Consider the following 26,457-nt stretch of genomic DNA (forward strand, 5'->3'; position numbering starts at 1 on the left):
TATGACTCCTAGGTCGGTGATGAACTCATTCACCAAATTGCTTCATGCGCTGCCTCCGAGGCTGCCATGTACTCCGCTTGATGTTCCTTTTATTCACCATCAACACTTGATGTTCCTTTTTGATTTCCACCTCTGCTGATTTCAGCATTGAATATACCTCAGGAATGGTCTTTTCCATCCCCTGCATATTGAAGTTCATCACAAAGCTCTTGTAGCTCGGTGGAAGCGACTGAAGGATTCTGTCAATGACCGCGTCATCCGGGAGATTAACTCCCAGCTGAGTCAAGTGGTTATGCAACCCAGACATTTTGAGTATGTGCTCACTGACAGAACTATTTTCCTCCATCTTACAACTGAAGAACTTGTCGGAGACTTCATATCTCTCGACCCGGGCGTGAGCTTGGAAAACCATTTTCAGCTCTTCGAACATCTCATATGCTCTGTGTCTCTCAAAACGTTTTTGGAGCCCCGGTTCTAAGCTGTAAAGCATGCCGCACTGAACGAGGGAGTAATCATCAGCACGTGACTGCCAAGCATTCATAGCGTCTTGGTTCTCTGGGATAGGTGCGTCACCTAGCGGTGCTTCTAGGACATAATCTTTCTTGGCAGCTATGAGGATGATCCTCAGGTTTCGGACCCAGTCCGTATAGTTGCTGCCATCATCTTTCAGCTTGGTTTTCTCTAGGAACGCGTTGAAGTTGAGGACAACGTGGTCCATTTGATATACAAGACATATTGTAAAGATTTTATACTAAGTTCATGATAATTAAGTTCATCTAATCAAATTACTCTATGAACTCCCACTTAGATAGACATCCCTCCAATCATCTAAGTGAAACATGATCCGAGTTAACTAGGCCGTGTCCGATCATCACGTGAGACGGACTAGCCAACATCGGTGAACATCTTCATGTTGATCGTATCTTCTATACGACTCATGCTCAACCTTTCGGTCTTCCGTGTTCCGAGGCCATGTCTGTACATGCTAGGCTCGTCAAGTCAACCTAAGTGTATTGCGTGTGTAAATCTAGCTTACACCCGTTGTATTTGAACGTTAGAATCTATCACACCCGATCATCACGTGGTGCTTCGAAACAACGAACCTTCGCAATGGTGCACAGTTAGGGGGAACACTTTCTTGAAATTATTACGAGGGATCATCTTATTTAAGCTACCGTCGTTCTAAGCAAATAAGATGTAAAACATGATAAACATCACATGCAATCAAATAGTGACATGATATGGCCAATATCATTTGCTCCTTTTGATCTCCATCTTCGGGGCTCCATGATCATCGTTGTCACCGGCATGACACCATGATCTCCATCATCGTGTCTTCTTGAAGTTGTCTCGTCATCTATTACTTCTACTACTATGGCTAACGGTTTAGCAATAAAGTAAAGTAGTTACATGACGTTATATGTTGACACGCAGGTCACAAATAAATTAAGACAACTCCTATGGCTCCTGCCGGTTGTCATACTCATCGACATGCAAGTCGTGATTCCTATTACAAGAACACGATCATCTCATACATCACATATATCATTCATCACATCCTTTGGCCATATCACATCACAAAACACTTGCTGCAAAAACAAGTTAGACGTCCTCTAATTGTTGTTGCAAGTTTTTATGTGGCTGCTATAGGATTCTAGCAAGAACGTTTCTTACCTATGCCAAAACCACAACGTGAATTGCCAATTTCTATTTACCCTTCATAAGGACCCTGCTCATCGAATCCGATCCGACTAAAGTGGGAGAGACAGATACCCGCCAGTCACCTTATGCAACTAGTGCATGTCAGTCGGTGGAACCAGTCTCACGTAAGCGTACGTGAAAGGTCGGTCCGGGCCGCTTCATCCCACAATGCCGCCGAATCAAGATAAGACTAGTAACGGCAAGATAATTGACAATATCGACGCCCACAACTACTTTGTGTTCTACTCGTGCATAGAAACTACGCATAGACCTAGCTCATGATGCCACTGTTGGGGAACGTAGCAGAATTTTAAAATTTTCTACGCATCACCAAGATCAATCTATGGAGTCATCTAGCAACGAGGGAGAGAGGAATGCATCTACATACCCTTGTAGATCGCGCGCGGAAGCGTTCAAGAGAACGGGGTTGATGGAGTCGTACTCGACGTGATCCAAATCACCGATGACCTAGTGCCGAACAGACGGCACCTCCGCGTTCAACACACGTACGGTTGGATAGACGTCTCCTCCTTCTTGATCCAGCAAGGGGGAAGGAGAGGTTGATGAAGATCCAGCAGCACGACGGCGTGGTGGTGGATGCAGCAGGATCCCGGCAGGGCTTCGCCAAGCACAAGCGGGGAGGAGAGGTGTTACGGAGGGAGAGGGAGGCGCCAAGAGCAAGGGTGTGGCTGCCCTCCCTACCCCCTCTTTATATAGGGGCCTTGGGGGGCGCCGGCCCTAGGAGATGGATCTCCAAGGGGGCGGCGGCCAAGGGGTGGCTTCCCCCCCAAGCCAAGTGGGGGGCGCCCCCACCCCTAGGGTTTCCCAACCCTAGGCGCAGGGGAGGCCCCAAGGGGGGAGCACCAGCCCACTAGGGGCTGGTTCCCCTCCCAACTCAGCCCATGGGGCCCTCCGAGATAGGTGGCCCCACCCGGTGGACCCCCGGGACCCTTCCGGTGGTCCCAGTACAATACCGGCGACCCCCGAAACCTTTCCGATGGCCGAAACTGGACTTCCTATATATAAATATTTACCTCCAGACCATTCCGGAACTCCTCGTGACGTCCGGGATCTCATCCGGGACTCCGAACAACTTTCGGGTTACTGCATACTAATATCTCTACACCCCTAGCGTCACCGAACCTTAAGTGTGTAGACCCTATGGGTTCAGGAGACATGCAGACATGACCGAGATGCCTCTTCGGTCAATAACCAACAGCGGGATCTGGATACCCATGTTGGCTCCCACATGCTCCACGATGATCTCATCGGATGAACCACGATGTCGAGGATTCAATCAATCCGTATACAATTCCCTTTGTCAATCGGTACGTTACTTGCCCGAGACTCGATCGTCGGTATCCCAATACCTCGTTCAATCTCGTTACCGGCAAGTCACTTTACTCGTACCGTAATGAATGATCCCGTGATCAACCACTTGGTCACATTGAGCTCATTATGATGATGCATTACCGAGTGGGCCCAGAGATACCTCTCCGTCATATGGAGTGACAAATCCCAGTCTTGATTCGTGCCAACCCAATAGACACTTTCGGAGATACCTGTAGTGTACCTTTATAGTCAGCCAGTTACGTTTGTGATGTTTGGCACACCCAAGGCACTCCTACGGTATCCGGGAGTTGCACAATCTCATGGTCTAAGGAAATGATACTTGACATTCGGAAAAGCTACAACAGACGAACTACATGATCTTTGAGCTATGCTTAGGATTGGGTCTTTTCCATCACATCATTCTCCTAGTGATGCGATCCCGTTATCAATGACATCCAATGTCCATAGTCAGGAAACCATGACTATGTTTTGATCAACGAGCTAGTCAACTAGAGGCTCACTAGGGACATGTTGTGGTCTATGTATTCACACATGTATTACGATTTCTGGATAACACAATTATAGCATGAACAATAGACAATTATCATGAACAAAGAAATATAATAATAACCATTTTATTATTGCCTCTAGGGCATATTTCCAACAGCTACTTTGAAGCACAAGTGTGGAAAAAGATAGTAACATTGCCCTTCTCTCTTTTTCTCTCATTTTTCTCTTTTGTGGGCTCTTTTTTGCCTCTCTTTTTCTTTTTTTATTTCCTCACTAGGACAGTGCTCTAATAATGAATAATGATGATCATCACACTTCTATTTACTTACAACTCGATACTAGGACAAAATATGACTCTGTATGAATGCCTCTGCAGTGTACGGCCATGATGTGCAATAATCTAGCGTAACATGTATAAAAAATGATGAACGGCGGCTGAGGCACAAATACTATGTCAACTACATGATCATGCAAAGCAATATGAAAATGATGATGTGTGTCATATAAACGGAATGGTGGAAGTTGCACGGTAATATATCTCGGAATGGCTATGGAAATGGCATGATAGGTAGGTATGGTGACTGTTTTGAGGAAGATATAAGGAGGCTTATGTGTGATAGGCTGTATCATATCACGCGGTTTGGATGCATCGACGGTGTTTGCACCAATTCTCGAGGTGAGAAAGGGTAATGCACGGTACCAAAGAGGCTAGAAAATTGTGGAGAGGTGAGATCGCATATAATCCATGGACTCAAATTAGTCATAAAGAACTCACATACTTACTGCGAAAGTCTATTAGCTCTTGAAGCAAAGTACTACTACGCATGCCCCTAACACTACTGGAATCAGCTTCTTTGCTGTCCGCGAGCTGACGGCAAAGAGCCTCTTTGCCATCCGCTTCCACAAAGCGGACGGCTAAGAAGTTTGCCGTCCGTGATCTATGCCTTTGCCGTCCGCCATGGTGGACGGCAAAGAAGCTGATTCCAGTAGTGTAAGGGGGAGGTTGGTAGGAGTTAACTAATAACCCACAAGTATAGGGGATCACAACAGTTTTCGAGGGTAGAGTATTCAACCCAAATTTATAGATTCGACACAAGGGGAGCCAAATAATATTTGAAGGTATTAGCACCCGAGTTGTCAATTCAACCACACCTGGAGATTAATTATCTGCAGCAATATGATCGGTAGCAAAGTAGTTTGATAGTTTTGATAGTAGTGACAGTAGCAATGGTAACAGTAACAGTGATAGCAGTAATTTGTAGCAAGTGTAATAGTGATGATAGCAATAGTAACTTAGCAGAAGCAATATGGAAAAGTTTGTAGGCATTGGATCGGTGACTTGTTGGATGATATTCATCATGTGACACTTATAACCTAGGGCGATACAACAGTAGCTCCAGTTCATCCATATAATATAGGCATGTATTTCATAAATAGTCATACGTGCTTTATTAAAAGAACTTGCATGACATCTTTTGTCCTACCCTCCCGTGGCAGCGGGGTCCATATTGGAAATTGTCGTGGAATTGTCACGGCAGATGTCCTAGCAAAAGGACTTAGTCGTAGGGCCATCGCAACTAGGAAGCTTAAAGGGGTTAATCGGGACAAAGGACACGAGAGGTTTTATACTAGTTCGGCTCCTTACGATGAAGGTGAAAGCCTACGTCTAGTTGCGTTGGAATTGCTGGGGTTTCGATCACCAAGAGTATAATCCGCCGGCTTGGTTATTGATCTCTTGTTTCTTTCCCTAAGCCGCCACCAGGTCATCCCCTTATATACACGGGTTGACGCCTGGTGGCCTATAGAGTCCCGGCCAGCTCATAAATCGTGTCTAGCTCGGTGACTTCTTTTACATGCCTTTGTTTACAGGTCTTTCCTTACATACGGCGGTTTACAATATTGGGCCTTAAGCCGCCTCTTGAAAATACAAAAAACTTTTATGACATCATCCCTCAACGGATCTTCATCTTTAAGGCCTCCCGAGAATCGAGGCGTCCGTTTAGTTGGATAATCATTATTTGGGTCTTCCTCGATTTTCGCGCCCGTCTGTTCACCTTTTCCCTTATAAATAGGCACGCCCCGACCTTTTATCATTCTTCTCTCTTCTTCATCTCCTTCCTATCGCAACCCTCCTGTCGCTCGAGCTCCACCGCCGCCGCAGCGCTCATCGTCGTCCTCAAGCTCGGCCGCTGCATCACCCTGATTCTATCTAGAGAACGGCGGCGATCCTCCGCAGCAACTCCGCACCTGTAAGCTCTCACCTTCTCACCCCCATACTGCATTAGGGTTCAGGAGGTTTCCTTCTTGTGTTCTTCGCTGTTCATCGTAGATTTGTTGCAACTTCTCTTACCGCACCCTCTTTTGATCTAAAAGTAGTGCAGAACTTAAGTGGTAGCTGTTTCTCATCCATTTTAGATGTTAGTAGACCCCTTTCCTTTGCACAGATATCTTCTTAGAGCTGATGAACTCATCTGCACTATATTTTTAGGTCTAAGAAGTTTCTCATTTTGAACGGCCATTTGATCCATAGTAATATACAGAAGTTAAGAAACCTGTTTGTCTCCATACTTAATCAATTCTGCCGCTGGTATTTCTCAAATGTCTGTAGTCATGGCGGCTTACTGTGCCGGCTTACTTTTCCTTATATGACATTAGCCCTTAATTAAGCCACCATTACTCCTCTGTATCATCTTGTACTTTCATCATATTTATTGAATTGAACCGGCATGTTACCTTCCTTTCAGTGCGTTTTTGAACACCATGCCGTCCAAAACGCCGACTGTCTGCAACTGGGTTCCCTCAACCGTGACTGAGGAACGTTTGAAGGAGTTCTTCTCCATAGGATTTTTTCTAGGAAAAAATGTCATGTCTTACCGTGCACCTGACCCGGACGAAGAACGGCCCAATCCAAAAGATGGTGAAGTCATTGTGTTTACTGACCACATGAACCATGGCTTTTCACCGCCCGGCTCAAAGTTCTTTAGAGATGTCCTCCATTTTTTCAAACTCCACCCTCAAGATATTGGGCCCAATTCCATATCCAATATCTGCAACTTCCAAGTGCTCTGTGAGGTGTACCTTCAGGAAGAGCCGACCGTGGAACTGTTTAGAGAGTATTTTTATCTGAACCGGCAGAACGAGTGCACTAACGGCCTTAGCTTGGAGCTTGGAGGCATCTCAATTCAGCGTCGGCAGGGCGCTGTCTTCCCCCTCATAGTCTTGCCGAGTCATCCAAAAGACTGGAACCAGACTTGGTTCTATTGTCAAGACACTTCACCAGCAAACGAGAAGCCACTGCCGGGTTATCGCGCCGAGCATCTTGACTCCAAATTCGCGCTCCCTGACAAGCTTACGGCTGTCGAATGTAAGAAGCTGATCCCATCAATAAAAAGGATTAATGCCTTATTAGGGAACGACTTGACCGGAGTTGACCTGACCCACTGCTGGATCTCATGGCGGGTTATCCCTCTAAGCCGTCGATCAAAATTGATGTACGAGTATGGTGGAGGCCCAGATGACTCTCTTCGTCACAGATCCGTTCAATTAACTGAAGAAGATATTGTTTCAATGTCAACCCTTCTGGTGAACAGAAAATACGAAGACTGCAATACCGTCGGGTTAAACCCCTTCTGCAAGCTTAACCCGGTGCCAGAAGTAAGGAGACTCTGATCTCTCTCCTTTGTATTTTTCCCAGCCGTATTATTTAATACTTGCCTGACCTTTCATCTTGTTTTTACTTGTTTGCAGGCCAAATCTGATTTCTGGAAAGTTAAATATGACCACGAAGCTGCCAAGAAAGCAAGAGTCGCCGCCATAACCGCCAAGAAAACGACCCGGAGGTCCAAAAAGAAGAAGAAGAGCACCGCTGAAGACATGATGAAGCTTGACGATACTTCTGAGTCGGAGGTAGCCCTTGACTCCCTTGGCCAACTTTTTAATAATCTTATTAACACTGATCATTACCAGGATGACACCGGGGCCAGTCATGCTGTGGAAGAAGAGGTAACTATTTCCTCCGACTCAGCCCATTTGCCAAGACAGAAACTTCGAGTCATAACCCGGAAAGTAAGGTTTTCACACCCTTTGGCTTATCTGGATCCTCACTTTCTTTTGAAAAAGCAGCAACATGAAAGCCGCCGTCAAGCCCGGAATGAAGACGAACCACCTGTTATTCTTCAACAAACTCCTCAAAAGCGCAGGAATGAGGTTTACTTCTTTGTTTTTGACTTTCTGTTTAATGGATCCTTTCCCTTGCATTACTTAACTTTACTTTATCCTTGTAGGAGGTGTCTCGCTCTTCTGGCGACTCATCTCAGACCCAATTTCCAGCCTTTAAGACTGCCCCTGGGTAAGAAAAAAAAATCCTTTTTCCTTCGTGTTTTTCAAACTGTATCTTTGTACTGACAGTCCTATAACATTTCTCTTAGTGGTCAAGCTAAGTCCAAGAAGGCAAAGGCAACTAAGCCGGTGGAAGACCCGCCAATTCCTGTCCCTGAACCGGCCATGCCATCTTCTCCTCCATTAACTGATACTCCAGAAGACCCGCCTGTCAATGCAGAAGCAAATCCTCCTGAGCCGTCATTTGACAAAACCACCGTTAACCCTTCTGCCATTGGGCCATCCAGCTCGGCTAACCCGCCATCACTGTCTGCTCAAGACGTTCTGATCACTCGGAGCCGCTTCGTTGAGCCAGGGAATCCCACCGTGTTGGCTCGTCATACTGCGAACCAAGAGGCGCTGGAGCGACAAAAAGTGTGTTTTGATATTTCGCATTATGACCATCTGAATGCCAATGATATATTATCCGGCTATCTCAGCCATGTGCACTCAAGCCGTGACTTGGAAATTGAAATGGTCAAGCAGTTGCAGCTGAAGTACGAGGTACGTTCTTCCAACATATATTCTTCCAGCCCCAAGTCTTCAGATTATGAGAAAACCGGAATGATCTGTAGACTTTATGATATAGGCTTAGACTTTACCTTTAGATTTTTCTGGAGTTCAATAAAATAGAACAAAGCTTCACCTGTAGTCCCCAAGGGCCGGTTCATTTGACCGTAAATAAGCCGGTTCTTTGATTTTTCATAACTGTCTCGTGCCGAACTCAACAAATACCGTAGTCCGGCTTATCCTCGAGATACTTGCTAAATATCATACATTAGCCCCCAAGTGCCAAGTGCTGTTACTTTGTAAAGTACTTGGGAATTGAAGTATAATAGAATCATAAAAAAATTGTTTTGTCATACATTAGCCCCCAAGTATCAAGTGGCTTTGCAGTGCAAAGGCACTTGAGACTTAAATCTTGAATTTTGAGCTTTAATACACATGTATATGTCTTGCAGAATGCCCTATCTGAATTGGGTTCGCAACTGACTGACGCCAAGACCCGGCTGGCGGATCATGAGGCAAAAATCAAGGCTGCCAACTCCAAGCTTCAATTAAGTCTTGGTGAGATAGAAAAGTTGAAAAACAGCTTGACTGCCAAGCAGAAAACCTGGGCTGAAGAGAAGACGCTTCTGACACAACGTGCCGAGTAGGCTGAAGCAGCCCTTGAAGAGGTTACGACGGAGCTGAACGGTTTGAAGAACCGGGTGTCAAAAATGGTGTCCGCCATCTTTGGTAAGCCATCTGTACTGACTTTTTACCTTCTTTTTACCCGGACTGCAAGCCGCTAGCTGACCCTTCGTGTTCAAAACATATGCAGGCCCTCGAAGCAAGAATCTGAGTCAAGACCATGTGATTAAGCTGAAGGCAGTCTATACCTTAGTAGAGCAGTTGTACATTGGCGCACAACAAGCACTCGCTGCTATCTCTCCTGCCAATCAAGGACCCAACCGGCTCAGCAATGTTTTAAAGAAGCTGTCAATCTTGCCTGCCAGGTTGTAACACCCCGGATGTAATTTACCCAATATGTACTCCAACTCTTGCCGTTTCCGGCACTAAGTTATTTTATTTCCTCGGGTTCGGGTTTTTGTCTCCGTGTGTTGTTGTCATTGTCATGCATCTCATATCATGTCATCATGTGCATTACATTTGCATACGTGTTCGTCTCATGCATCCAAGCATTTTCCCAATTGTCCGTTTTGCATTCCGGCGCTCCGTTCTCCTCTGGTGGTCCTTTCTACCTTCTTTTCGTGTGTGGAGGTTAAATATTTCCGGATTGGACCGAGACTTGCCAAGAGGCCTTGGTTTACTACCGGTAGACCGCCTGTCAAGTTTCGTACCATTTGGACTTCGTTTGATGCTCCAACGGTTAACCGAGGGACCGAGAAGGCCTCGTGAGTGTTGCAGCCCAACACCCCTCCAATTTGGCCCAAAACCATCTCCATCATCTAGAGCGTTCTATCACGATCGCGTGGCCGAAAACCGCACCTCATTTGGACTCTCCTAGGTCCTCCTATGCCTATTTATAGATCCCCCTCCGAAATCCATGGGTTCTTCTTCCCCGAAACCCTAATTCCCCGCTCCTCGCCGCACCGGACATGTCCGGTCCGGACGGACGTTGTCCGCCAACCGCCGCCGACCTATCAGGGAGCGTCACGTGGCCCCCCCGAGCCCCACTTCGCCGCCCAGCGCCGCCGGCCCGCCCGGGCCCAAGGCGGGCCCTCTTCCCGCGCCGATCCGGGCCGCTGCGCCCGACTGCCCCGCCGCCGTCTTCCTCGGGGCCGGTCGCCGCCGCCCGCGCGCTGCCTCTCCGCTGGCGGAGCCCCGCCGTGCCGCACCGCCCGGCTTCGCGCGATCCGCCGCCGACAGCCGCCGGCGCCCCGCCGCGCCCGGCGACCGCCGCCACCTCCTCGCCCGGGGCCGGCGAGCTCCTCCACGCCAAGTCCGGCCTCCTCCACCTCTTCTCCGGCGAAGTTCCGGAGACCTCGACTTCCGCGCATGAACAGGGATCCTGGCCGGATCTGGATCTGAGTTGGGACGATTGACTTTTTATCCCCGAAACCCTAATAATTTGCATTTTTCATCATGCTATATCTCCGCATCCGTAGATCTGTTTTGGGCGTGTAGCTTATCAAAATGTTCGTCTCAGTGAGTAAATCATTTCGTCTCATTGCATCATTTTAATTTGAGCTCATATTGATGCCCGAAATGTTGTTGGAAGAGTGCTATTTGAGTTAATTGTCAGATCTGCTGCACCAAATAGCTATTTGTCATTTTTTCCATGATTATTGTGTGCATGATATGCTCCTGAGCTCTACATGAGTTTTGTTATCTGCTTTGCCATCTTTACAGAGGTGCTGTCCATTTATTTTTTTGATGTGTGTGGTGACTAGCACAAGCTTGCAAAGTGGTGCATTCGTTAATGCTGATTTCAGGGACTTAGCAATTCCACTAAGTCCTTGATCTGTTTTTATCAATATGCCATATGTGCATGTTGTTTCCTAGTGATCCGTGCCTCTTTTGAGGATGATCAGTAAGGATGATTTTTTAATCTTATAGTGCTCTATCCATCCATGTATTTGTTTGCAATTATGGAGCACACTAGCTTGAGTCAATCGAGCTCTACTTTTGCTATTTCGTGAATCTCGGCAGATTGTCTACTTGTTAGCGATATTGCCGAGGATGTTGTTGTTGATCCGTGCATGCTATGTTGCTGTGCTTTCCATGTCTAGCTTGTATAATGTGTATTCTAAATTGGTGTATGCTTAGTTTGTCATGCCTTGCTCTGTAGTGAGTGCATCGAGCTCGTAAACATGCCTACTCGTTAACATATTTGCATGCTCTAGTTTTTCACAAAGTCTGAGATCTGATGATGTTTTTGACATGTTCACATGCTTGCAATTGTATTTTCTGATCCCTTTTGGCTCAAGGTCACTAAGGGACTTTTGTTAAGCTCTTTGAGTAGCTCCATTACATGCTTTACTTTGCCATGTTAAGTTACTGTAGCATATAGTTTTCTTGCTCCAAATTATGCTACCTGGTCTGAAATTCCAGACTAGTGTTAATTTCACTAAGTCTGAAACCTGTTTATCAATTGCACTTTTGCCATGCTTTTTTAAACCTGTTAATGGATGAATTAGCCGTAGCTCAGTGTTCATATTTTGTCAAGCATCATGAGTGGATCCCTGCCATGTATTTTGTTGCCATGTTTGAGTGCTGTAGCATAATTATCTTGATGCATCTAGATGGCTACTTGCTGTTTATCGCAGACCGGTGCCATATTTGTTTTGCTTGTTATTTCCAAACCGTGTCTCCGATTCCGGCGATCTTTATATCGATTTCAACCGAAATCACCTCAGCTTTCCAGTGGCACACTTGGATTTCCAATTTGAGTCCAGGTTCATTCATTCCTTGCCAAATCTTGCATATGCATCACATATCGCATCCCGCATAGCATACCATGTTTGCATCATGTTGTTTGAGTTTGCACGTGGTTGATTGTGTTCCGTTTGCTTGTTTGTCTTGTTTGGGTAGAGCCAGGAGACGAGTTCGCTAACGAGGAGCCTGTTGAGTTTGCTTTCGAGGATCCAGTCAACTCTGACAACTTTGCAGGCAAGATGATCATACCCTCGAAATCACTTCTATCTTTGCTTTGCTAGATGCTCGCTCTTTTTCTATGCCTATGCTACGATGCCTACCACTTGCTTATCATGCCTCCCAAATTGCCATGTCAAACCTCTAACCCACCATGTCCTAGCAAACCATTGATTGGCTATGTTACCGCTTTGCTCAGCCCCTCTTATAGCGTTGCTAGTTGCAGGTGAAGATTGGAGACCGTTCCTTGTTGGAACATTGTTTACTTGTTGGGATATCATTATATTATCTTGTTATCTTAATGCATATATATACTTGGTAAAGGGTGGAAGGCTCGGCCTCTCGCCTAGTGTTTTGTTCCACTCTTGCCGCCCTAGTTTCCGTCATGTCGGTGTTATGTTCCTGGATTTTGCGTTCCTTACGCGGTTGGGTGATTATGGGAACCCCTTGAGAGTTCGCCTTGAATAAAACTCCTCCAGCAATGCCCAACCTTGGTTTTACCATTGGCCACCTAGCCTTTTTCTCTTGGGTTTCGCGGACTCAAGGGCCATCTTTATTTTAAACCCCCGGGCCAGTGCTTCTCTAAGCGTTGGTCCAACCTAGAGCACCGTGCGGGGCCGTCCCATGGCAACTTGGGTTACGCTGGCTTCCGTACGCTTAGCTTATCCGGTGTGCCCTGAGAATGAGATATGTGTAGCTCCTATCGGGATTTGTCGGCACAGCGGGTGGTATTGCTGGACTTGTTTTACCATTGTCGAAGTTGTCTTGTAGAACCGGGATGCCGAGTCTGATCGGAATGTCTCGGGAGAAGGTATATCCTTCGTTGACCTTGAGAGCTTGTCATGGGCTAAGTTGGGACTCCCCTGCAGGGATTTGAACTTTCGAAAGCCGTGCCCGCGGTAATGGGCAGATGGGAATTTGTTAATGTCCGGTTGTAGATAAATTGAACCTTAACTTAATTAAAATGAATCAACTGTGTGTGTTACCGTGATGGTCTCTTCTCGGCGGAGTCCGGGAAGTGAACACGGTGTTGGAGTAATGCTTGTCGTAGTTTGTTCTCTAGTTCTTCGTTCATGCTTTGCCTTCTCTTCTCGCTCTCTTTTGCAAACAGGTTAGCCACCATATATGCTAGTCGCTTGCTGCAGCTCCACATATTACCTTGCCTTTCCTATAAGATTAAATAGTCTTGATCGCGAGGGTGCGAGATTGCTGAGTCCCTGTGGCTCACAGATTACTTCCAAACTAGATGCAGGGCCTGACGACTCCGTTCCATATGATGCGCTTGAGATCAAGTGGGAGTTCGACGAAGAGTCACGCCGTTACTATGTGTCTTTCCCTGATGATCAGTAGTGGTGCCCAGTTGGGGCGATCGGGACCATGTCGCTTGTTGGGTTGATCTTTTATTTTGGCACCGTAGTTGGGCCATGAGTGATTGGATGATGTAATGCTATTTATGTACTTTGTTTGACGTGGCGAGTGTAAGCCAACTATGTACCTTCCCTTTTATTATCTATTTACATGGGATGTTGTGAAGATTGCCTTACTTGCGACATTGCTTTCAATGTGGTTATGCCTCTAAGTCGTGCTTCGACACGTAGGAGATATAGCCGCATCGAGGGCGTTACAAGTTGGTAGAGCCTTCCCCGACCTTAGGAGCCCCCACTGCTTGATCATATTTAGCAGTCGTTGTTGAGTCTAGAAAAAATGTTTTGAGTCATTTAGGAATTATATATCGGAGAGTTTAGGAATTCTTTTTTACTCCCCAGTCCCTTCTTCACTCTGGTAAGGCATCCTGACGTAGAGTTTTGACTCTTCTCTTCTCAAATTTCACTTATTTTTTTAGGATCACGCGAGCATCTTGGAATCGTTCCGATGGATTTGTGACGAGAGCATTGTTCTTGGTGCCTCCTGTCATTTAGGGGTTGTGGCAGTGTCCCCGGGAGTTGAGCTCCGAGGTGTTGTCGTCACAATTTTATCGTTGCAGTTCTGGAATACCTGAGTTTAGTTTGCCGACATCAAAAATCTCTTTTATGCAGTTGTTGGTTAGATAACCTCGACGCCACCCAGTACTGGGGCGGGAGTTCGGGATTATTGCCATAACTTGTATAACAGATGCTTTTCGAAGGTTGAGGTAGATGGTTTCCGAAGTTTTTCTCGGTTATGTGCTGAAGGATGGATACAGCTGGATGTAGGATTTGCTAGATTTGCGTGAGATATTATGCTTCCCCTGTATCCCCAACACCTGATTGCATAACCGGAAAGGTTCGGGAGTTTCATAGGTGGGAATTCTTGTAGCTCTAGTTCCTCTTCCACGGATATTTGGTTTGAGATTGGGTGATCTTTACCGAGTATTCGTTCTTGCTCCGTACCTTGTTGATTTCTTCCTCTACCTAAATTCTAAGTGGCTTCTCAATTTATGCATATGTGACCATTTCAATTGGAATGCATTCGTTCATTTTGTTCGGATGTGAAGACTATATGTTGCAATTTCATCCCGTTGGATTCAGCTTCAATATTTATTTGTCAATGTGCTAATGGATGTCAACCTCTTCAGGATGGCTCCTCCAACGCGCACGACTCCGAATCCTGATCCGCCACCACCACCTCCTCCTCCGGAGGCATGGCAAGCTGTGATGGCCGCAACCAATGCAAACACGCAGTTGATCATGCAAATTCTTCAAGAGCGCAATCAAGCAAACCAAGCGAACCAAGGCAACCAGGGCAACAATCAGAACCACTTTGCTACACTCAACCAGTTCCTTGCTAACCAGCCAAAGACCTTCAGCAATTGTGTTGAGGCAACTGATGTTGACGATTGGCTTGTGGACTTGTGCAAGCATTTCGAGTGCAGTAACGTCAGGCCCGAGTCAAGTTCGCTTCCTTCCAACTCAAAGACCAAGCTGCAGAATGGTTTCAGCAGTACAAAGATTCCAGAGGAGGCCGTGTGATTACCTGGGATGAATTCCGTCAAGACTTCAAAGCTCATCATATTCCTCGGAGCGTGGTTGAAAGCAAGCATGAGGAATTCCGCAACCTGAAGCAAGGCTCTTTATCTGTCTATGACTACAACAAGTTGTTTCAGAAGCTCACCCGCTTTGCTAAGCAGGACGTCCCTGATGAGAAGAGCATGATATATCAGTTCAGGGGTGGTCTCAGAGAGGAAATCCAGCTAGCTCTTGTTCTCTTTGAGCCCTTGAGGTATGATGAGTTCTACAACATGGCATTGAAGCAAGAGGCTGCTCAACTGAAGTGTGATGCTTCCAAGAAGCGAGTCAGAGATGCTACTCCTTCTTCCTCTACTCAAGTGGCTAAGCAGCAAAAGTATTGGCTTCCTCCTCCTCCGTTCCGTCAGCCGTATCAATAGAAGAGCAAAGGTGGCAGTGGATCTTCCCACCCACCCAACCCTGGCTTTCAGAACAAGACTTCGTCTCAAGCTCCAAGATCGAGTGCTCCGTATCACCGTCCGCTTTCAGAGGTCACGTGCAACAAGTGCCAACAGAAGGGTCACTATGCCAACAAATGCTTCAATCAGAGGCGTCTCCCTCCTCCTCCTCCTCCTGTGAGATCGGCAAGTACAGCTGTGGTCAAACATAACCCAAGCACGCCAAGGTCAACTTGCTAAATGCAGCTCAGGCAGAGGACTCGTCAGATGTCATCATGGGTAACTTTCCAGTTAACTCTATTCCTGCAAAAGTTCTTTTTGACACTGGTGCATCGCATTGTTTCATGTCAAGATCATTTGTTTCCTAGCATGACTTCGTTTCGCAAATGTTGGGTAAACCTATGGGAGTGGTTTCTCCGGCTAAGTCTATGAGGGCTACTTCAATAGTCCCGGATGTTTCTATCATGATGGGTGATTTCAAGTTTCTTTCTTCTCCAATGGTCCTTGGTAACTCAGATACTGATCTTATTCTCGGGATGGATTGGCTTTCTAAGCACAAGGCTCAGCTTGATTGTGGTGCCAGGTAGATTCAATTGACTCATTCGTTTGAGGATGTAATTGTCTTTGCCGCTAATGACGATACCATCCATCTGTTTTCTCTAAATGAGAAGGGTGAACTAGATGCCATCTCTCAAATACCAGTCATTTGTGAATATCAAGACGTCTTTCCAGAAGAGCTTCCAGGAATGCCTCCACACCGGCCAGTTGAATTCATCATCGATATTGAGCCTGGCACGGAACCGGTTTGCAAGCGTCCTTACAAGCTCGACCTGAAGAGTTGAAGGAGGTGAAGAAGCAACTCGATATTCAAGAGAGAATGGGTCTCATCCGACCTAGTTCTTCTCCGTGGGGTTGTGGAGTACTTTTTGTGAAGAAGAAGGATGGAACGAACCGACTTTGTGTTGACTACCGTCCATTGAACAAGAAGACTATCAGGAACAAATACCCACTTCCCAACATCAACGAGCTGTTCGAACAACTCAAAGGTGCCCAAGTATTCTCCAAGCTTGATCTTCGTATGGGTTATCACCAGATTCGAATCCGTGAGCAAGATATTCCCAAGACGGCTTTCAGAACAAGCTATGGTTCATACGAATACACTGTCATGTCTTTTGGCCTCGTCAACGCTCCTCCGACTTTCTCTCGCATGATAAACTTCATCTTCAACGCCTACACTAACGACTTCGTTTTGGTCTATCTCGACGACATTCTGGTCTTTTTGAGGAACAAGGAAGATCATGCCAAGCACTTGCGTTTGGTGCTCGATAAGCTCAGGGAACATCAGTTCTACGCCAAGTTCTCAAAGTGCGAGTTTTGGCTCGATGAGGTTCTTTATCTTGGGAATATCATCTCTGCCAAGGGCATTGCGGTGAATCCTGAGAAGGTGTCTGCAATTGTGAATTGGGAACCACCTCAGAACGTGAAGCAACTCCGTAGCTTCCTCGGTCTTGCAAGCTACTGTCGAAGGTTCGTTGAGAACTTTTCAAAGATCGCGAAGCCTCTTTCAAACCTTCTCCAGAAGCACGTCAAGTACGTTTGGTCTCTGGAATGTGACATCGCTTTTAACACATTGAAAGAGAAATTGGTCACTGCTCCAGTTTTGACTCCTCCTGATGAATCCAAACCGTTCAAGGTCTTCTGCGATGCCTCTCTTCAAGGTGTTGGTGCAGTGTTGATGCAAGAGAAGAAAGTTGTGGATTATACCTCTCGCCAGTTGAAGCCCAACGAGAAGAACTACCCTACTCATGACCTCGAGTTGGCGGCAGTTGTGCATACTCTTTTGACTTGGAGACATCTCTTATTGGGAAGAAAAGTGGACATTTTCACTGACCACAAGAGTCTCAAGTACATCTTCACTTAGCCTAATCTCAACCTCAGGCAGACTCGTTGGGTCGAAATGATTCAAGAGTATAATCCGAGTATCGAGTATACTCCAGGCAAGGCCAATGTGATTGCTGAAGCATTGAGCAGGAAGGCTTACTGCAACAGTCTGATTCTCAAGCCTTATCAACCCGAGCTTTGTGAAGTTTTCCGCAAACTCAATCTGCAAGTTGTTCCTCAAGGTTTCCTCGCCAACCTTCAAGTCTCTCCTACCTTGGAAGACCAGATTCGCGAGGCTCAACTTCTTGATGCTATGGTGAAGAAGGTGAAGATTGGGATTTCCAAGAGTCAACCCAAGTACAAGTGCTACCGCCTTGATGACAAGGATACTCTCTTCTTCGAGGATCGTATTGTTGTGCCCAAAGGTGACCTTCGTAAAGTGATCATGAACGAGGCTCACAATTCACTCCTCTCCATCCAGCCTGGGAGTACGAAGATGTATCAGGACCTCACGCAGGCTTATTGGTGGACTCGAATGAAGCGCGAGATTGCTCAGTTCATGAATGAATGTGATGTCTGCAGAAGAGTGAAGGCAGAACACCAAAGGCCAGCTGGTCTCCTCCAACCTCTTGCCATTTCAGAATGGAAGTTTGACCACATTGAGATGGACTTCGTGACTGGGTTTCCAAAGTCCAAGCGTGGCAATGATGCTATATTCGTTGTCATCGACAAACTCACTAAAGTGGCTCACTTTCTGCCAATCAAAGAGTATATCATTGCAGCTCAATTGGCGGACCTGTATACCTCTCAAATTGTCTCTCTGCACGGTATTCCACAGGTGATCTCTTCAGACCGTGGCAGCATCTTTACCTCGAAGTTTTGGGATTCTTTTCAGAAGGCCATGGGCACCAACATCCGCTTCAACACAGCTTTCCATCCTCAAACTAGCGGTCAAGTCGAGCGTGTCAATCAGATTCTTGAAGATATGCTCAGGGCTTGCGTTATCTCCTTCGGTATGAAGTGGGAAGATTGTCTTCCATATGCCGAATTCTCCTACAACAACAGTTTTCAAGCAAGTTCGGGCAAGGCCCCATTCGAAATTCTGTATGGCAAGAAGTGCCGTACTCCACTCAACTGGTCAGAAACCGGTGAACGTCAACTTCTTGGAAATGACTTAATCACAGAGGCAGAGGAGATGTGCAAAGTCATTCGAGATAACCTCAAAGCAGCGCAATCGTGCCGGAAGAGCTACTATGATAGTAAGCACCATGATTTGGCCTTTGAGATCGGAGATCATGTGTACCTCGGCGTCTCCCCAATGAAAGGTACTCGTCACTTCGGTATCAAAGGGAAGCTTTCCCCTAGATACGTGAGTCCTTTCAAGATCATCAGCAAGAGAGGCGATCTCGCCTATCAACTCGAGCTAACTTCAAACTTTGCAAATGTGCATGACGTGTTCCATGTCTCTCAGCTCCGCAAGTGCTTCAAGACTCCTGACCACACCGTCAACTTCGAAGACATTGATCTCCAAGAAGATCTCTCTTATCGTGAGCACCCCGTGGCTATTCTTGAAGAGACTGAACGCAAGACTCGCTATAAGTCAATCAAATTCCTCAAAGTCAAGTGGTCACAATATTCCGACCGTGAAGCCACCTGGGAACGCGAGGATCACCTCCGTTCTGAGTACCCGGCGTTATTCCAGTCCTAGATCTCGGGACGAGATCCTTTCGTACTGGTGGAGTGTTGTAACACCCCGGATGTAATTTACCCAATATGTACTCCAACTCTTGCCGTTTCCGGCACTAAGTTATTTTATTTCCTCGGGTTAGGGTTTTTGTCTCCGTGTGTTGTTGTCGTTGTCATGCATCTCATATCATGTCATCATGTGCATTACATTTGCATACGTGTTCGTCTCATGCATCCGAGCATTTTCCCCGTTGTCCGTTTTGCATTCCGGTGCTCCATTCTCCTCCGGTGGTCCTTTCTACCTTCTTTTCGTGTCTGGGGTTAAATATTTCCGGATTGGACCGAGACTTGCCAAGCGGCCTTGGTTTACTACCGATAGACCGCCTGTCAAGTTTCGTACCATTTGGACTTCGTTTGATGCTCCAACGGTTAACCGAGGGACTGAGAAGGCCTCGTGTGTGTTGCAGCCCAACACCCATCCAATTTGGCCCAAAACCCACCAAAACCCTCTCCATCATCTAGAGCGTTCGATCACGATCGCGTGGCCGAAAACCGCACCTCATTTGGACTCCCCTAGCTCCTCTATGCCTATTTATAGACCCCCTCCGAAATCCACGGGTTCTTCTTCCCCGAAACCCTAATTCCCCGCTCCTCGCCGCACCGGACACGTCCGGTCCAGCCGGACATTGTCCGCCCGCCGCCGCCAACCTATCAGGGAGCGCCACATGGCCCGCCCGAGCCCCACTTCACCGCCCAGTGCCGCCGGCCCGCCCAGGCCCAAGGCGGGCCCTCTTCCCGCGCCGATCCGGGCCGCTGCGCCCGACTGCCCCGCCGCCGTCTTCCTCGGGGCCGGTCGCCACCGCCCGCGCGCCGCCTCTCTGCCGGTGGAGCCCCGCCGTGCCGCACCGCCCGGCTTCACCCGATCCGCCGCCGACGGCCGCCGGCGCCCCGCCGCGACCTTCCTCGCCCGGGGCCGGCGAGCTCCTCCACGCCAAGTCCGGCCTCCTCCACCTCTTCTCCGGCGAAGTTCCAGAGACCTCGACTTCCGCGCATGAACAGGGATCCTGGCCGGATCTGGATCTGAGTTGGGACGATTGACTTTTTATCCCCGAAACCCTAATAATTTGCATTTTTCATCATGCTATATCTCCGCATCCGTAGATCTGTTTTGGGCGTGTAGCTTATCAAAATGTTCGTCTCAGTGAGTAAATCATTTCGTCTCATTGCATCATTTTAATTTGAGCTCATATTGATGCCCGAAATGTTGTTGGAAGAGTGCTATTTGAGTTAATTGTCAGATCTGCTGCACCAAATAGCTATTTGTCATTTTTTCCATGATTATTGTGTGCATGATATGCTCCTGAGCTCTACATGAGTTTTGTTATCTGCTTTGCCATCTTTACAGAGGTGCTGTCCATTTATTTTTTTGATGTGTGTGGTGACTAGCACAAGCTTGCAAAGTGGTGCATTCGTTAATGCTGATTTCAGGGACTTAGCAATTCCACTAAGTCCTTGATCTGTTTTTATCAATATGCCATATGTGCATGTTGTTTCCTAGTGATCCGTGCCTCTTTTGAGGATGATCAGTAAGGATGATTTTTTAATCTTATAGTGCTCTATCCATCCATGTCTTTGTTTGCAATTATGGAGCACACTAGCTTGAGTCAATCGAGCTCTACTTTTGCTATTTTGTGAATCTGGGCAGATTGTCTACTTGTTAGCGATTTTGCCGGGGATGTTGTTGTTGATCCGTGCATGCTATGTTGTTGTTCTTTCCATGTCTAGATTGTATAATGTGTATTCTAAATAGGTGTATGCTTAGTTTGTCATTCCTTGCTCTGTAGTGAGTGCATCGAGCTCGTAAACATGCCTACTCGTTAACATATTTGCATGCTCCAGTTTTTCACTAAGTCTGAGATCTGATGATGTTTTTGCCATGTTCACATGCTTGCAATTGTATTTTCTGATCCCTTTTGGCTCAAGGTCACTAAGGGACATTTGTTAAACTCTTTGAGTAGCTACATGCCGTGCTTTACTTTGCCATGTTAAGTTCCTGTAGCATATAATTTTCTCCCTCCAAAGTATGCTACTTGATCTGAAATTCCAGACTAGTGTTAATTTCACCAAGTCCGAAACCTATTTATCAATTGCACTTTTGCCATGCTTGTTTGAACCTGTTAATTGATGAATTATCCGTAGCTCAGTGTTCATATTTTGTCAAGCATCATGAGTGGATCCCTGCCATGTATTTTTTTGCCATGTTTGAGTGCTGTAGCATAATTATCTTGATGCATCTAGATGGCTACTTGCTGTTTATCGCAGACCGGTGCCATATTTGTTTTGCTTGCCATTTCCAAACCATGTCTCCGATTGCGGCGAACTTTATATCAATTTCAACCGAAATCCCCTCACCTTTCCAGTGGCACACCTGGATTTCCATGTTGAGGCCAGGTTCATTCATTCCTTGCCAAATCTTGCATATGCATCACATATCGCATCCCGCATAGCATACCATGTTTGCATCATGTTGTTTGAGTTTGCACGTGGTTGATTGTGTTCTGTTTGCTTGTTTGTCTTGTTTGGGTGCCGGGAGACGAGTTCGCTAACGAGAAGACCGTTGAGTTTGCTTTCGAGGATCTAGTCAACTCTGATAACTTTGCAGGCAAGATGATCATACCCTCGATATCACTTCTATCTTTGCTTTGCTAGATGCTCGCTCTTTTGCTATGCCTATGCTATGATGCCTACCACTTGATTATCATGCCTCCCAAATTGCCATGTCAAACCTCTAACCCACCATGTCCTAGCAAACCGTTGATTCGCTATGTTATCGCTTTGCTCAGCTCCTCTTATAGCGTTGCTAGTTGCAGGTGAAGATTGGAGACCGTTCCTTGTTGGAACATTGTTTACTTGTTGGGATATCATTATATTATCTTGTTATCTTAATGCATCTGTATGCTTGGTAAAGGGTGGAAGGCTCGGCCTCTCGCCTAGTGTTTTGTTTCACTCTTGCCGCCCTAGTTTCCGTCATATCGGTGTTATGTTCCTGGATTTTGCGTTCCTTACGCGGTTGGGTGATTATGGGAACCCCTTGAGAGTTCGCCTTGAATAAAACTCCTCCAGCAATGCCCAACCTTGGTTTTACCATTGGCCACCTAGCCTTTTTCTCTTGGGTTTCGCGGACTCAAGGGCCATCTTTATTTTAAACCCCCGGGCCAGTGCTTCTCTAAGCGTTGGTCCAACCTAGAGCACCGTGCGGGGCCGTCCCTTGGCAACTTGGGTTACGTTGGCTTCCGTATGCTTAGCTTATCCGGTGTGCCCTGAGAACGAGATATGTGTAGCTCCTATCGGGATTTGTCGGCACAGCGGGTGGTATTGCTGGACTTGTTTTACCATTGTCGAAGTTGTCTTGTAGAACCGGGATGCCGAGTCTGATCGGAATGTCTCGGGAGAAGGTATATCCTTCGTTGACCTTGAGAGCTTGTCATGGGCTAAGTTGGGACTCCCCTGCAGGGATTTGAACTTTTGAAAGCCGTGCCCGCGGTTATGGGCAGATGGGAATTTGTTAATGTCCGGTTGTAGATAACTTGAACCTTAACTTAATTAAAATGAATCAACTGTGTGTGTTACCGTGATGGTCTCTTCTCGGCGGAGTCCGGGAAGTGAACATGGTGTTGGAGTAATGCTTGCAGTAGTTTGTTCTCTAGTTCTTCGTGCGTGCTTTGCCTTCTCTTCTCGCTCTCTTTTGCAAACAGGTTAGCCACCATATATGCTAGTCGCTTGCTGCAGCTCCACATATTACCTTGCCTTTCCTATAAGCTTAAATAGTCTTGATCGCGGGGGTGCGAGATTGCTGAGTCCCTGTGGCTCACAGATTACTTCCAAACCAGATGCAGGGCCTGACGACTCCGTTCCATATGATGCGCTTGAGATCAAGTGGGAGTTCGACGAAGAGTCACGCCGTTACTATGTGTCTTTCCCTGATGATCAGTAGTGGTGCCCAGTTGGGGCGATCGGGACCATGTCGCTTGTTGGGTTGATCTTTTATTTTGGCACCGTAGTCGGGCCATGAGTGATTGGATGATGTAATGCTATTTATGTACTTTGTTTGACGTGGCGAGTGTAAGCCAACTATGTACCTTCCCTTTTATTATCTATTTACATGGGATGTTGTGAAGATTGCCTTACTTGCGACATTGCTTTCAATGTGGTTATGCCTCTAAGTCGTGCTTCGACACGTAGGAGATATAGCCGCATCGAGGGCGTTACAAGTTGGTAATCAGAGCCTTCCCCGACCTTAGGATCCCCCACTGCTTGATCGTATTTAGCAGCCGTTGTTGAGTCTAGAAAAAATGTTTTGAGTCATTTAGGAATTATATATCGGAGAGTTTAGGAATTCTTTTTTACCCCCCAGTCCCTTCATCGCTCTGGTAAGGCATCCTGACGTAAGTTTTGACTCTTCTCTTCTGAAATTTCACTAATTTTTTTAGGATCACGCGGGTATCTTGGAATCATTCCGATGGATTTGTGACAAGAACATTGTTCTTGGTGCCTCCTGTCATTTAGGGGTTGTGGAAGTGTCTCGGGGAGTTGAGCTCTGAGGTGTTGTCGTCACAATTTTATCATTGCAGTTCTGGAATACCTGAGTTTAGTTCGCCGACATCGAAAACTCTTTTATGCAGTTGTTGGTGAGATAAGCTCGACGCCACCCAGTACTGGGGCGGGAGTTCGGGAGTATTGCCATAACTTGTATAACGGATGCTTTTCGAAGGTTGAGGTAGGTGGTTTCCGAAGTTTTTCTCAGTTATGTGTTGAAGGATGGATACAGCTGGATGCAGGATTTGCTAGATTTGGGTGAGATATTATGCTTCCCCTGTATCCCCAACACCTGATTGCATAACCGGAAAGGTTTGGGAGTTCCATAGGTGGGAATTCTTGTAGCTCTAGTTCTTCTTCCACGGATATTTGGTTTGAGATTGGGTGATCTTTACCGAGTATTCATTCTTGCTCCGTACCTTGTTGATTTATTCCTCCACCTAAATTCTAAGTGGCTTCTCAATTTATGGATATGTGACCATTTCAATTGGAATGCATTCGTTCATTTTGTTCGGATGTGAAGACTATATGTTGCAATTTCATCCCGTTGGATTCAGCTTCAATATTTATTTTTCAACGTGCTAATGGATGTCAACCTCTTCAGGATGGCTCCTCCAACGCGCACGACTCCGAATCCTGATCCGCCACCACCACCTCCTCCTCCGGAGGCATGGCAAGCTATGATGGCCGCAACCAATGCAAACACGCAGTTGATCATGCAAATTCTTCAAGAGCGCAATCAAGCGAACCAAGGCAACCAAGGCAACAATCAGAACCACTTTGCTACACTCAACCAGTTCCTTGCTAACCAGCCAAAGACCTTCAGCAATTGTGTTGAGGCAACTGATGCTGACGATTGGCTTGTGGACTTGTGCAAGCATTTTGAGTGCAGTAACGTCAGGCCTGAGGACTTTGTCAAGTTCGCTTCCTTCCAACTCAAAGACCAAGCTGCAGAATGGTTTCAGCAGTACAAAGATTCCAGAGGAGGCCGTGTGATTACCTGGGATGAATTCCATCAAGACTTCGAAGCTCATCATATTCCTCAGAGCGTGGTTGAAAGCAAGCGTGAGGAATTCCGCAACCTGAAGCAAGGCTCTTTGCCTGTCTATGACTACAACAAGTTGTTTAAGAAGCTCGCCCACTTTGCTAAGCAGGACGTCCCTGACGAGAAGAGCATGATATATCAGTTCAGGGGTGGTCTCAGAGAGGAAATCCAGCTAGCTCTTGTTCTCTTTGAGCCCTTGAGGTACGATGAGTTCTACAACATGGCATTGAAGCAAGAGGCTGCTCAACTGAAGTGTGATGCTTCCAAGAAGCGAGTCAGAGATGCTACTCCTTCTTCCTCTACTCAAGTGGATAAGCAGCAGAAGTATTGGCTTGCTCCTCCTTCGTTCCGTCAGCCGTATCAACAGAAGAGCAAAGGTGGCAGTGGATCTTCCCACGCACCCAACCCTGGCTTTCAGAACAAGACTTCGTCTCAAGCTCCAAGATCGAGTGCTCCGTATCACCGTCCACTTTGAGAGGTCATGTGCAACAAGTGCCAACAGAAGGGTCACTATGCCAACAAATGCTTCAATCAGAGGCATCTCCCTCCTCCTCCTCCCGTGAGATCGGCAAGTACAGCTGTGGTCAAACATAACCCCAAGCACGCCAAGGTCAACTTGCTGAATGCAGCTCAGGCAAAGGACTCGTCAGATGTCATCATGGGTAACTTTCTAGTTAACTCTATTCCTGCAAAAGTTTTTTTTGACACCAGTGCATCGCATTGTTTCATGTCAAGATCATTTGTTTCCAAGCATGACTTCGTTTCACAAATGTTGGGTAAACCTATGGGAGTGGTTTCTCCGGCTAAGTCTATCAGGGCTTCTTCAATAGTCCCGGATGTTTCTATCATGATGGGTGATTTCAAGTTTCTTTCTTCTCCAATGGTCCTTGGTAACTCGGATATTGATCTTATTCTCGGGATGGATTGGCTTTCTAAGCACAAGGCTCAGCTTGATTGTGGTGCCAGGTAGATTCAATTGACTCATTCGTTTGAGGATGTAATTGTCTTTGCCGCTAATGACGATACCATCCGTCTGTTTTCTCTAAATGAGAAGGGTGAACTGGATGCCATCTCTCAAATACCAGTCATTTGAAAATATCAACACGTCTTTCCGGAAGAGCTTCCAGGAATGCCTCCGCACCGGCCAGTTGAATTTGTCATTGATATTGAGCCTGGCACGGAACCGGTTTGCAAGCGTCCTTACAAGCTCGGACCTGAAGAGTTGAAGGAGCTGAAGAAGCAACTCGATATTCAAGAGAGAATGGGTCTCATCCGACCTAGTTCTTCTCCGTGGGGTTGTGGAGTACTTTTTGTGATGAAGAAGGATGGAACGGATCGACTTTGTGTTGACTACCATCCATTGAACAAGAAGACTATCAGGAACAAATACCCACTTCCCAACATCAACGAGCTGTTCGAACAACTCAAAGGTGCCCAAGTATTCTCCAAGCTTGATCTCCGTATGGGTTATCACCAGATTCGAATCCGTGAGCAAGATATTCCCAAGACGGCTTTCATAACAAGCTATGGTTCATACGAATACACTGTCATGTCTTTTGGCCTCGTCAACGCTCCTCCGACTTTCTCTCGCATGATGAACTTCATCTTCAACGCCTACACTAACGACTTCGTTTTGGTCTATCTCGACGGCATTCTGGTCTTTTCGAGGAACAAGGAAGATCATGCCAAGCACTTGCATTTGGTGCTCGATAAGCTCAGGGAACATCAGTTCTACGCCAAGTTCTCAAAGTGCGAGTTTTGGCTCGATGAGGTTCTTTATCTTGGGAATATCATCTCTGCCAAGGGCATTGCGGTGAATCCTGAGAAGATGTCTGCAATTGTGAATTGG

The 26,457-nt window shown here is 46.6% G+C and overlaps 1 protein-coding gene across 1 annotated transcript in view; it reads left to right on the plus strand.

The window, feature by feature from the left end:
- Positions 1–19,692: 19,692 nt before the first annotated feature.
- The window catches only part of LOC147985429 (putative FBD-associated F-box protein At1g55030), a 66,332-nt gene continuing 59,567 nt past the window's right edge, over positions 19,693–26,457 (plus strand). The window contains exon 1 of the mRNA XM_087541566.1: positions 19,693–19,962. Coding sequence (XP_087397692.1) covers positions 19,693–19,962 — 270 coding nt within the window. The remainder of the gene's footprint in view (positions 19,963–26,457) is intronic.

The sequence above is a fragment of the Triticum urartu genome, chromosome 2A (genome assembly GCF_056163025.1).
Source record: "Triticum urartu cultivar PI428250 chromosome 2A, HENAU_Tu73, whole genome shotgun sequence".
In the NCBI taxonomy this organism is placed as follows: domain Eukaryota; kingdom Viridiplantae; phylum Streptophyta; class Magnoliopsida; order Poales; family Poaceae; genus Triticum; species Triticum urartu.